This window comes from Zonotrichia albicollis, chromosome Z (assembly GCF_047830755.1).
Source record: "Zonotrichia albicollis isolate bZonAlb1 chromosome Z, bZonAlb1.hap1, whole genome shotgun sequence".
Classification (NCBI taxonomy): Eukaryota; Metazoa; Chordata; class Aves; order Passeriformes; family Passerellidae; genus Zonotrichia; species Zonotrichia albicollis.
Genome location: NC_133860.1, coordinates 42179430 through 42193193, shown reverse-complemented (window position 1 = coordinate 42193193; position 13764 = coordinate 42179430). Strand labels below are relative to the sequence as shown.

Here is a 13764-nt window from a genome sequence, read left to right as displayed (position 1 = left end):
GAACTTTGTTTTGCATTTACCACTCTGCATAAAACACTGTGGTTTCTCATAAGTAGTCTCAAACACCCAAAATAGGGTTTAAGAAGACTTTTCTTGCATATTGCATCTTGTGATTAAACAATGTGACCAGTAATGGTGATAGCATTCTGGCTGGGGTTGTGTGGCTGCTATGTGCTCCACTTGGCTTGGGCTGCCACTGGCAAGGATTTGCCTGCCTCTTTGCTTCTCTGCTGCTGGTTGACACAGTGACACTGAATATCCAGAGGCATTCAAGGCCTGCCTGAATGGCAGCTGCAGTGGCAATGGTGTTACAGAGCCTGGGTCAGCCATGGACGTGTGGTTCTTGTGTTACTGGGTCAGCTAGTCGGGCAATGAGGGCTGCCTGGGGAGGCAAGCCAGTCAGCAGTGTGGATGCTGATAGATGTTTTACCCATTCAAAACATTGAAATACTTTTTTTTTTTTTGCTTTTTGACAGGATAGAAAGATTGCATATTCTGGTACTTGAAGTCAAGGTGATGGTAGGGGAGGGTGATCTCAACTGGTTCTAGATTCTACAAGACACACTTGATACACCATTGACATGTCTGTGGCCTTTGAACCAAGTGGTGTCCCGGTAGCCTGCTTTTGCTAGTTCTTAATACCTTGTCTGGTAACTTGAAGGCTCTTAGCTGATTAAGTATTTCTTGTACGTCTCTTACAGTCTCCAGTAACTTGAATACTAGGGCATAGATGGTAGATTCTTATCACGTGGTGAGTACTCTGATAGGGGTGTATCACTGTTTGTTCTTGGAAAAGAGATTGTCTTGTGTAAACGGATGTTGGGGATGGTGAACTCAAAACCTTTAAACTGAAGTTCTGTCACTAGACACTGGGTATTTGTTGCATGACATGATTAATTGAGTTGTTTAATTTTTACCATGCTGATTACAATCAATTTTTTCTCTTCCTAGCCTAACCTAGTCTTTGGATTACAGTTTAGCTTTCACACTGTCCTATTTCTACCTTAATACATTAATATAATTTCTTAGTACATTCCTCATTCCAAGTGACTATTTTAGAATTCTGCAGCTAAAACCTCTTGTTTTACCACTTAATTCCTCCAGTTAATTTTCTTAAAGAATGACTATATTACTGTATCTTAAATGCTATCTAGAAAGATGTGTTTGAGTTACTATTTTATGTAGCATTTGGTTATATGTTCCCAAGAAAAACTCCAGCTTACACTGGGAAAATTACAGCCAGTTCTTCACCAAAAACCAATGTCTACATATCATATAGAAATTCTGGTTATGACCCTTAGTGTAAATGTAAAGCAGTGCTAACTGTCTACCTCAGGTGTGTGAATAAAACACTATGCAGTTCTGAAACTGGCAAAAAGATATGGTCCTGGAGGATCCAAAGCTTTGTTCAGCAGTTATTAGCCTATGTTCTGATGAAAAAAGTGAGGCTGCAGGGCACTCGTGAATATTTTTCCTGTTTTCTCCTATAGAGTGGCTGCTTTTCTTCACCAGTGTGAAGTCACACCATTCCTTTCTTCAGTTTTCATTTCTTTATGGATCATCAAATGCTATTATACTGCTGCCTGCGTTTTCCTCCTCTATAGCAGACTTAATTTGTGTGCATGTGCTTTCAGAATTTTATAGATTGTTGTTAAGTGGGTAGGGAGTCATGGAAGGTGGAGGAGAGCATTTCTTGCATTATCATGGGAAGAAGTAAACAGGAACAGGTAACTGTAGGTGTTGTGCATGCGTGTCTCACCTAAATGCCTTGGTTTTAGCTTTGTTCCTCAATCTTGTGTTTCTTTTTGACATGGGACCAAGTTGAAACTGCTTGTTGCAGTTTTGTAGAGTTTACGTAACAGTAAATGCTTTGAACAACAGTTCAGCCTTTCACAAGCTGGCTCTTTCAGTCTTTTCACTCTTTTAACATCTTGTTCTCTCATACATGGCTTTTAATTCTGATTTGGCTGCTGTCCTGCACCTTTCTCTAAAAGTTTCAGCTGCCTGTCTAGTGGATGTATGTCTTGGGTTGTTTTATGGCTCCTGTACCTGCAGACTTGCTGCTAGCTGCTTTCATGAAACTAACCTTTGTTAGATATTAGACAGGGAAATAAAAATGTCCACATCTGAGCCAGTGGACTTGAACTATTCAAGGAGTCAGAACAGCACTCTGTATCCTGCCAGGCTCAAGTTTGGTTTCCTCCTCTACCACAGTTCATCTGTGTGGCCCTAATGCAATATTCAGTCTGCACTCATCTCCTTTTGGAGTTTCTGCTGATCCAGCTGTTTTGGTTGCCAAAAAGCAGGTCTGCAGGCAGAACTGTCTCCTGTTGCTGATCTTTAATCGTAGCCTTGGCTTTAACACTTGCACACTATAAAAGCTTCCGTGTTGAACCTACATGGGAGGTATTTCCCTGGGTCACTTTTCTTCCCTAGAAAGGTGTGATGATTGTAGGCATGGTGGGAATGTTTATGCCTGTCCTCTCATCTGCAAATAAAGGTAATAGCACATCCCTTGGACACCTGAAGACTAATACTTGAATGGAAGGCACTTTTTAGTGGTAAGGGGCAAAGACATAGAATACTAAATCTTGATGTAAGAATTACTGTATTACTTTGGTGGTGTTTTTAGATGTTCTTCCATGTGTGGCTAGTTTGACAGCTGCTAGAAACAGCACATCTGATGATGCAGTGGATTTTGGGAGAGCGCTAGCATATTTTCTAATGGACATGTTAGCATGTTTTCTAATGGACAGCTGTGATTTAGTTTCAGTAGAAGCTTCATGAAAATGACTGTTAGATCACTTCATGGAGACTGCAGCTATGTTTTCTGTGGATTTGGATAGAAATTACTGCCATGACAGGGTGTGGGCCTTCAGTAAATACTGTGATTTAAGATTAGTGGGACTGCTGTGTGAAGAAGGTGTGAAGATTATCTCCAGGACTCATTGGTTATTTTACTGCCACATTTCTGAGACTTGCCAAGGGCATGCATCTTCTGCTGAAGTGGATTGCTTGGAAGACTATGAGATTATTCCAGGCCAGAACCTTTTAAATTGGTAAGTCTAAAATACCATATGCTGTCTTAAGAGGGTACCCTAAACTGTATTACCATAGTGTAGGTATAGAAGATACAATAGGGCAAAGCAAACTGCTGTAGTATGTAGCAAGACATTATAATGTGAAAGTCTAAACTACAATCTGCAGTGCTTTCCTAAAGCAAACATGGTGTGTCTGGGGGGAAGAACGTGTTTTGCAACATTTCCACATGTACAAATGCTATACTCTATAAGTGCTTTTATTGCTGTGTCTGCTTCTGTTTATCAAATCAGTGTCTATACAGATTTGTGAAAAACTAAGTTTAGATTAATTCATATGCCAAATTCATCTTCTCTTCTTTTCAGAGAAAAGTGATGTTTTATTTGTAGGGAGACCATTTATGTTTGTATGTGGGACTTGTTACAGAGCTTGTGTCTGCACTACCTAAAATTGCATTAGTGATTTGAGTCTGTCATCTGTCTGAAATTATGCTTTCCAGGGGCCACTGGGCCACCACTGCCAGACTAACACAGGAAATACTTGTGTTTCTGCTGTTGTGTCTCTGCTGCTGTTGGAAGAGAAGGCTATTAAAACTGGTCTAGACACCGCAGCTGGAGTGATGCATGTCAGTCTGAGTTGTGTTAACTTAGTTGCACAGGTTTTGCAAGATTTTTGGCACTATTCTGTTCCATCCTTTTTTCCCCATTTCATTCAAATGAAGATCCAGTTCTTCACATAAAAGGCTACTTCACACCATACAATCAGCAGATGCTTTCCCTCTCCTGAGACCTTTGAACACAGGCTTAATAATTCCACCTCATTTGCTCAGGTAACCTGTTGAGTGCTGTTGTTTCTGCTTAGAAGAACTAGGTGAGGTTTCTTAAGGACACATATTTGCTGTGGTTGATCAGTCTCTGCCACCATGGTGAGCTCCCTTTCTGGCACTGCTCTTTCTGCTGCCTCTTCAGCTTTCTTCTCTAGACCTTGGCACCTTGGAGCCTGGCCAAGAGCAGGAGGAAAAGATGAGGCATCCCTGTGGCCATCAGCCTGGGTTTTGTCGGCCCCCCGCTCAAGCACCATTATCTCAAATAGCAGTCCTGGAGTTTGTGGTTGATACCCAGTGCTAAATCTTAATGTCTCTGCAAACAGACAAGGCAGCAAAACAAAGCCTTGCTGTTTGCTAAGGCTGAGAACTGTCCTGAAATACAGGCACGGTGTGTTGCTGTTGTCAGCTGTGGTGTTGGTTGAGAGTTTTTATAACTTTTCTCCACCAAAGGACTACAGAGTCAGCAGGACTTGGCTGCTGCTGGGTGCAATGGCAGTGAGGCCAGGTCATGGCTCCAGGGCCAGCTTCCTGAGCAGCACCTTGCCTTGTGGACTTTAATCACTGATTAACCCACATAAAGGGTGGCTGGAATAAAACAGATTAAACCAGCACATAGTATCTGTGCTGCCATCTTGTGCACCAGAATTTTATAACACCTTTAAGACTATTTTGTAAACATGGCAGTGTTGTCATGGCAGCAGAAATCTGGTGTTGAAAAAGGTTGCTGATATGATTTATTGCTGGTTTAGTGTGCTGTGCAGGTCAGGCAAGGCGTCACTGCTCCTAGCTTCTGCTTAATTGAATTGAATATGAAATGCATCAGAAGGGCTTCGATCAGGGAACTGAATGTCGCAACAAACTTCAGGCTGGCATGCACGGCTCAGCTAAATGCAAAAATGTGCTGTGAGATCAGTATTGTTTTAACATTTATACATTAAGAATCCACACATGAATGTTTCATAGTTTTCAGTGTGGCTCTTGCTGAAAGTCAGTGTCCTCCCTGGTGAAATCATGATTGTAGAAAGTTGAGATACCATTAAATCTAACACTAGCTGGAGATTCAAAGATATGCAGCTTTGAATTTGAACCCAGTAATGGAAGTGTAAAAAAATTGACATCTGCGATTTTACCCAAAATCTCTTACTAAAGGTTTTAACATTTTCTTTATGTGCTGAAGTTCTGAGGCCTTGTGTAGCCAAGTGATTCATGGTGCCCTACATGTTGCTGCTTTCACATTACTTCTTGTATGTAACATGAGAGAACCTGTGACTGTGGTGGCCTATATCACCCTGCTGCTGTGGGGACCCACAATCACAGTTTGATTTCTTTCAGACAAGGTGAGTTCTTAGGATGGATAAAACTTTAGGTGTTAGTTCTTAGGACAGATAAAACTTTAGACTGTCTCTGGAGTATGAATCTAGAGCCTCAAGTTTAGAAGCTGATGTTTCCAGGGTGTCTGGCTCCAGGAGTAAGTTGGCGTCAGAGAACTGTAGCTCTGACTTGAACTAAGGCTCTCATCTGCAAGAAATGTTTGGGGCTGAATGTACTAAAACAAGAGCGGGGGGAAAAGCGTGTGAAGAAAGTAGTTTTTTCAGCTACCCACTCTACTCTCCACAGCCTCAAAGTCAAGACTCCAAGGCTGTGCACTTTTAATACAACTAATAGGTTTTTCTGTGATGGTATTCAAATTTTATGTATCTATTTTCCTGGAATGGCTGGAAGTTTTGCCTGCTTTTCCCCTGGAAGTAGCCTGTGGCTGTTTGTGAAATAACCTTTTCCTAAGTTTTCTGGTTTAGGAGATGTATCATACTAAAGCTTGCAGTATAATGAGAACAAATTCCAAAGTAAACATACAGATTTTCATTATAAACAAATCAACAGTACTACCACCCCCCTACTCAGCCAAGGAACACACCTGGGTTGCTTTGGCTGCTGCCACTGTCCTTTATAAAACAAATAATATTTAAGGGAATGTTGGCAGCTAAAAGAAATTTATATATTTTTTTAAGCAAATGGAAATTTAGGAGCTGAGATTTCTGAACAAATCTGTATAGAGTCAGAAACTAGAAACATAATAGTGTGGAATTTTAAATTATGAGTTCATGTGCTTCAGATAGTTCTATATTTTTGCATATCTCCAAGTAAAACTTTTGACTTAAACCACTTCCACCACTTCACAGACATTTAAAGCTAGAGTCTAACATTTTGCTTTGGGTCTGATTGTGGTTACTATTATTTTCTAGAAAAAAGATATTTTTCTTTGGAACAAGTTGGCCACATTGTACTCTCTAGGTCAGCAGTCTGTTTCACTTGTGCTGAACTAGGTTGAAAGGCTGTGGTTGTGAGCAATGGAGGTAATAAATGAGTCGTAACTTACATTTATCTTGTCTTCACTATACCTTTTCCACAGCAGCATGCAGCAAAGCTCTGACCTTTGGCTCTGAAGTCCCATATTTTCTTTTTTGAAGGTTTGCTTCCCAGAGGGTACAAACATGGTGCCCTTGGATTCACATCTTGCCGCAAAAATCTGAAAGGGCAGGGCAGCAAAAGTATAAATTTTACTGCGTGATTTTGTGCTGAATGTGATGGGCTTTGGGTGGGCTGTGCCATGTGTCCTCTCTTCTCTGCTGAACATTGACTCCAGCATTTCCAGTCTCTTGACCTGTGTGTCTGCTTTGCTGACCACACAGACTGTCAGTGACAACTTCATAACTGGTTAAGTTCATAGTGCAGCACTGTTGCTTCCAGTTCCCTTGACCTTGCCTTGAATGAGATTCAGCAAGGGAGTTTTGTTTTAAAATCCAGTCCGAGATAATTCTACTGCTGCTGCTTTCGCACAATGGCACAATGGTTAAAGCTGGGAGGGACCACAGTCAGTCATGGCCCAACTTCCCTGCTCGTGCAGGGTCGTCCAAGAGCAGTTGCATGGTATTGAGTCCAGCCAGTTCTTGAGTATTTCCAGTGAGGGAGACTCAACAACTTCTCTGAGCAATCTGTTCTCTTACATAGCCAAATGTGGAAACTGGATCTTCTGGTCAGTGGCATGCTCTTTGTTGCTCGTGAGTCTGGCATTGAAGTCGTCACATGTTTTCCTGCCAGAAATTCACTGCTGAACAGCTCTGCCATGGATTGTCAAGAGTTAAAACAGAACTGAGCAAAGCAAATACTCAATACTCATGCCTGGCTGACTCTCTACTACTATGTATTGGAACTGAAGTTTTGGAGATATATTTTCATTTATCAGATCTAGATTTGCTTTTGTCTAAGGCAAATCCTTTGTTTCTGTGTTGGCAAGTACTGCAGTATTACGAAAATCAAAGTGGGCTCTACTTATGCATTCCCAAGAATCTGTCTTTAGGAAAACACCTGCTTATGCATGTTTTATCCAAACAGTAGGACTATGACTGGCATGGGTAACTCTGTAGGCCTGTTTGAATTATTTTCAATTTTAGATAATACTACCCCAAACTTCAGTGATGCTGTATGCTTTACCCTGCTCCCTGAAGCTGACTTTTGTCTATGCACCATGGAGTCAGGTTGGGGTTTAGTTTAAATGAGAGCCCAAATAAGCCATCATGTTCACCAATTTGTAAATTTTTCATGGCCTACCTCAGTCTTTAACTTAAAGTTGTTAAAAGTAAAGTTATGGGATTATATTGTTTAAAAGGGATGGTAGAAATGCCTGTGCATATTTGATAGCTATAACAGCCTTATTCTACAAGCTTCATACTACTGAAGGAAAACATACTAAGACTAAGATTGAGTTATAGACCCCTCATCATGTGTATCAACAATATTAACTACTTTTTTTGGGCAACAGTTTCTGCAACAGATTTAAAGGCGGTGCTGATGCTGCAGTTCTGTGTGCTCAGGAAAACAGTAGGTGAGCCAAAAGCAATGCTGCTTCTTGAGCATTGAAGCAAAATAAATTGCTCCAAAGGTGTCTATAAATCCTTTCTGTCATGTGGATATTCTCGATTTCACTTAATGAAATGAAAGTAGAAGCATTTCTGGTTTTCTCAGTGCAGTCTGCTCCTGCTGACTCTACCATGTCATATAATAACCTTCATAAACTTACCAAACTATGTCTTAAAAAGCAGAACCTCACAAGGTTGGAAGTAATGTTCTTTCTGTTTAAAACCACAATTGCCTTTTAACTGAATCAGTGTAAAGGGAACAAAACTTCTGTTATTGCAAGAAGCTCTGGGGAGAAAAGTACTACAGATATGCTGGTTGACGGGAAGTTCACCATGCCCCAGCCATGGGCACTGCCAGCCCAGAGAGCCACACGTGTCCTGGACTGCATCCAGAGCAGGGTGGGCAGCAGGGCAGGGAGGGGATTCTGCCCCTCTGCTCTGCTCTGCTGAGACCCCACCTGCAGGGCTGCATCAGCTCTCGGGGCACAGCACAGGAAAGATGTGACCTAGTCCAGCAGGTCCCAGGGGAGAGTTGGAAAATTGGTCAGGGGGCTGGAGCACCTCTTCTGTGGGGACAGGCTGAGAGAATCGGGGTTGTTCAGCCTGGACAAGAGAAGACTCTTCTCTTGGAATAGCACCTTATTCTTCATAATAGCTTATAGCACCTATTCTCTTTGAAATACTTGTAGCACCTTCCAGCTGTTTGCATAACTAAGTTACAAAGTTGTTTGTATGCCAGCAGGATTTAATTAAAATCCTGAGGTTTTTCCTTCCTCCGGTTAAACGTGCAAAACACAGTAAATCCTTTCACAGTAGATCTTCTTGTAGCTGAGTTCTGCAACTTCCAGGCATTGGTAAAACATATCTTACATGTAATACAGATAGAGCTGTGTTCTCAGTCTTGGACACTGATTACCAAATGCTGTTAGTTGCCCTGTTGCAGACCCCTAATTTTTTCTAGAGTAGATGTAACTTACAGATTTTTGGCCCTAAATTGAAAAGAAAGTTTGCATCTTTCAAGCCTGCTCCACTTAGTTCAGTCTAGTTTTTCCCCTCTTTTTTTCCACTCAGTTACTAACATTCTCATTCTCAAAAGATATTTATTCCCTTGTATATTTATCTGGATTTGTTTGTTTGATACTTGTATTTTGCGTTACCTTTTTTCTTCTTTCTGCTTTCTTTGCATCCTCATACTGTTTTCCTGTTTGTTCCTCAGGCTACTGCATTTATGTGTTAGACACAGTAGCCTCCCTAACTAGAACAGGAAGGTTCCAGATTAATTTTAAAGGCTTATCACTGTGCTGGAGAAAAACCCACAACAATTTTACTGTTGTTGAATTACAAGAGGTTTGACAAGACGAGGAGTAGCTTTCACTTTGGATTAGCATCTCATTTAGAGCTCAGGGAACGGCTGAGTTTTATATAAAAGTAGTAAATTTTTGTACTGTAAGGAAGAAAAGAAATTCCATGTGGGCACATGTGTGTATCTTCTTCAAAAACAGTTCCAATGTAGTGCCTTGTTGGTGCCCCGAACTTAAGGTGTTAGAAAAACCTTTTCACAAGAAAACTGAGAATTAGAAGTGCAAAGAATCCAGTGTAAGGTACAAAATGCTGCTCTGAGCACACAATTCATATCTCTGGAGATGGTCCATTGAGCAGCAGAGTCAGCTGTGGCTCATAGTGAATACCTGCTGTGGTTCAGCAAGCTCCTGATGCTTACCTCTACAATTCTTTTTCTAGAAGTCACATTCTAGGAAATAAATTCTACAGCAAAAGTTAACTAGCTCAGATAAAAATCATATTTGCCTAGAAGTACACCTATGTGTATTCTTCCTTGTCTTTTTTGGAGATGCCAAGTATGATGCTTTCGTGTATAAATCTATTTAGTTTCTAAAATGCTGTTTTGGGACCCTTGGCATGGTTCCATAACACGCAAACATGTAGTGCAGGATAAAGCTGGGAAACTCATCAGGAATATAATTCTCCTCACTAAAGCAGCTTTTTTACTGCAGAATACAGTTCTCCTAATGACACTTGCTTAGTGCAGTTCTGTGTGATATTGTGTTGGATTTATGGGTGTTGTTTTCCTAAAGAGCTATTTGGGTAGTCTGTGCTTCAGTGAAACAACTTTTGTATGTCCTGTAACACATCCAAAAGTGGAATGAAGTAGAACATTTGTCTAGAGTTTTAATGTAAAACAAAATGATGTAGTGAGCTTTCTTCTTCTACATGGCAGAGTGAAAACTGGCTCATTTCTAACCTGGCTCCAAGATTTCTCGTTTCTGAAGTCACCCCTATGGAGGTGATGTTAGATTTGTAATGCTGTCCCACTTACAGTGATGCTGCCTTAGTGACAGTAGGCAAAGTGAACTAACATCTTCAACTTAATTCTTGCCCTTCAGCTTTCTTATTTGTATTGATATTAATGTCCTAAAAGCATGAGAGTTTGACTAAGCAAATAAAAAACAACACTGTGAAGAACTAAGCATATTTAAAGCTCTTGTAATGTGATTTAGCTGCTGGAAATAAGAATAATATCACAGGGCCAAGCACTTAGACCACCAATGTAAGGAACTTCTGGTTCAGTGATTAAGAGACTAATCTTTCTTGGAAATGCTTTGGAAGCAATTTTTCTTGACTACTCAATATAAACATACTGGATAATATGATTTCATGTCTGTTATTCGCCTTCTGAAGTGGTTATGTATTCAATTAATACTGTTTTCTGTCTGGCAATATGTCTATCACATCTTGAGTCTCAAACCCATAACTAGTTTAGTTAAACTCAGAGTTAGTTAATCCTCCAACCTCAGAGAGTTTAGTCACTGTCACTAACAAGAAGCCATGTTTCAGCCTGCTTACTGCCAGGCAGACCTCAAGTGTGTAAAATACCTTGGGCTTTTCCACAGCACCCTCCCTCATCCCTCCAGCACCAATGCTGCCTTTCATGGGTGAGTGTGGCAAGCTCCCGTGCAGGAGGAGGAGGATAATCTGCAGGAGTGCTCTGTACTGAGCTGGGCATTGCTCGAGGTTGTGTTGCACAGCACATTGGCTGCAGGAGCCTGCCTTGCCCAGAACTCTGCTCTCTTTGACTCTGCTCTCTTTTGACTGCTCATGAGGCTCAGCACTGGCATAAAAATCACAGAGGTTTTTTGGAATGCAAACGCCATTAATACACTCCATGTTTTCTTCTAGTTTTCAGCTTTAATTACTGTTAATTCAAAAGCCTAGTACTGTTCAAAATATTTGAGTTAGACTCCCTGGGGTGTGAATACTTCAAAGCATGCTGTTTCCTTATTGATGGCTTACAATCACAGATAGGATCCTCTAGTAATCGTTTTGATATGCCATGTGAATGAATGTGAGAATTTTCTCCTTAGCCCTTGTCCTTTTCTGTTATAATAACATTGTGGTGGTGACATTTAAAGTATGATAGCTGTAGGCAAAAGCTGTAACTCATATTAAAACCCAAATAACAATGTTTCTCAAATGTCTCTGTAGATGGATGGAGGTCTGCTTGGATGAAGAGCTGCCCCCAACTACGGAACTGGAAGAAGGCTTAAGAAATGGTGTTTACCTTGCCAAGCTTGCAAAATTTTTTGCACCCAATGTGGTGTCAGACAAAAAGATCTATGATGTGGAGCAGGCACGCTACAAGGTAATAACTTTCTCATTTCTCTCACCAGGATGACAAAACCCAGCAAAGTTTGTTTTCAAGCTCTTAAAGATTCCCAAGCATGGCTGGTTAGCTTTCTGTATCTTTCTTTAAAGGCTGTAGGGACTAGATAGAAGATGCACAGCTGCAGGAAGCCTGCATGATAAGTTAGAAATATTCTACCCTTAGAAAAAATGTTTTGTTGTTGTTTCAAGTTTTTAAAGCTGCACAAAGTTTTTAAAGCTACACTTCTGGCTCCATGGAAATCATGAGCTTTTCAACTGATAAAGTTATTTCTCATTAGGAGTAGAAGTCAAAAGCAATTTGACAACTATTTCAAACTTTCTTCATTTTGTATGTTGAAATTCACTGCATTTGATCTCTGTGTTTGTTTTATCAACTTTAACAACAAGAAGCCAAAACCAAGCCACCAGTAACTGGGCTTAGCTTGTTCCCTGTGCAGGCTTTTGCTAATTCCAAGAATCCTGATAATACAAAGATATGTACACTCATGCACAGTAGTCCCACTATAGAATGCATTATCTCAATATGTAGAGGGGGCAGAAAAAATTCATTGTTAAGAATTCCAGTTACATTTAAATATTTCTCTTGAAAATCTCAAAAACTTGAGAGATTCCTTTTTCCCTTTACCCTAAAAGTTAACATTGAAAATTAAATAAAGAAAACATTCCCACTGTATTCCTATGCTGCTTGTATAGGCTTTAGGGAGGGTCAGGTCAGGTATTCAGGTAGAACTGAAGACGTTCAACATTTCCTGATCTGTTCTTCATGGTAGTGCTAAGCAGTGTTACAACTTGTGTGTTTTGGTTTCTTGTCTTTGACATCCAGCCTCTATTCCCAAAGAATACTGAAGGACTGTACAAATTTCTACTTCAATCACAGTCCACCCTGATGCGTACAAATCTGGCTTATGTAACATGAAGGAATGAGCTGAACTCAGCGTGGAGCTGTTTATGTGTTAGGATGCTTCATTAGCAAAATGAAGCAGTTACACTTTGGTCTCTGGGTTCAAATAAGGGAAAATTCTGTGAACTCGGCTTCAGGATATGAAACTGGGAAACAACAGGAGGATCAATAAATAGAGAATTTTCTTAATGTGACTTTTGTAATTTTCTATGTTTCCAATAGAGATCTGGCCTTCATTTTCGACACACTGACAACACTGTGCAGTGGTTAAGAGCAATGGAGTCCATTGGTCTGCCCAAGGTAAGCCTTTAAATTTCAGCAAAGAAATTTAAAAAAATCATTGACTCAAATCATTGGCTCACTGAGATCCCCTTTCATTTGCCTGAGCATAAACAGTTCCTTATAGTAAGTCTATAGAGAAGGGGTAATTCAAAAAACAAATCTGAGGAAAAGGTAATGTGGAAAGCAGTGGGAGTGTCAGTGCTTTGTTGCTGCTGAGTGTGTGTGGGCTGAGGCAGGGGCACTAGCAGTGCTTGAGCTAGCTTAAACACTTGATATCTTACTGCTAATGCAGTCTCTGGGGGGGGCCTAGAAGGAACATGGTTTAAAACAGAAAACTTAAATATTTGCTTCCTTTAGGTTACCTCTTCGCCTCGTGCCTCTTGCTGCCTCCTCCTCTTACTGTACGTGCCAGTTTCTCTGCTTCTACCCTGTTTCCAGACTGTTCTTGCACCCTTCAGTGCATCTGCGTGACTGTGCTGCTGCTCTTCTTCCTCCAGCTGCTTTCTTGGGTCACCTCTTATATTTACCTTCCTCTTTGCGGGTCTTCACTTGTCATCTCCCCCCTCTGCTGCTGTTTCTGGGCACCAGTGAGTCTGTTTTGGATGAAAATCCTTTAAGAAAGGGCTGTGTGCAAACACCTATGCTGCTTGTTGGTGCGTTCTGGCAGCCACACACAGGCCAAGGTGAGCAGTTCCCCGCCCCAGGGTGCCTGGGTGCCCACAGCCTGAGTGCTGCCTGAGGCTCTGTGCTCAGGCACACTGGGGATGCTCAGGCAGCTCCTTGAAGGGCTGAATGGACCAAGGGTCAGCTACTGTAGGCAAGCTCTCTGCAGGTGCCCATAACAAAAAGGGCACTCATGACTGCTGTCAGAAATGCCAGAGAAGGTGTCCTGCCCTTTCCAGGTCAGGTGGTTTTTTTCCAGTTGAGTCCTTCAGCCCTCTGTTCAACTGGCTGATTTCCACCCTGCCAACTCTCCTCTGAAAGACTGTGTTTCTATCGCAAAGCATGGTCATGGCCAAAAGCTTTCCCAATTCTCCCTCACAAAGCTGTTTTGAGCAAATGATGAAGAGGGCACTGTGCTCCTGACTTACTCAGTCTGGTCCTATTAACCATGGGAC

At 41.2% G+C, this 13764-nt stretch overlaps 1 protein-coding gene across 7 annotated transcripts in view; it reads left to right on the top strand.

The window, feature by feature from the left end:
* Positions 1-13764, top strand: part of IQGAP2 (IQ motif containing GTPase activating protein 2) — a 123008-nt gene that overhangs the window by 52793 nt on the left and 56451 nt on the right. For all 7 annotated transcript variants that reach the window (XM_074532170.1, XM_074532167.1, XM_074532165.1 and 4 more), the window contains exons 3-4: positions 11284-11440; positions 12587-12664. In XM_074532170.1, coding sequence (XP_074388271.1) covers positions 11284-11440; positions 12587-12664 — 235 coding nt within the window. The remainder of the gene's footprint in view (positions 1-11283; positions 11441-12586; positions 12665-13764) is intronic.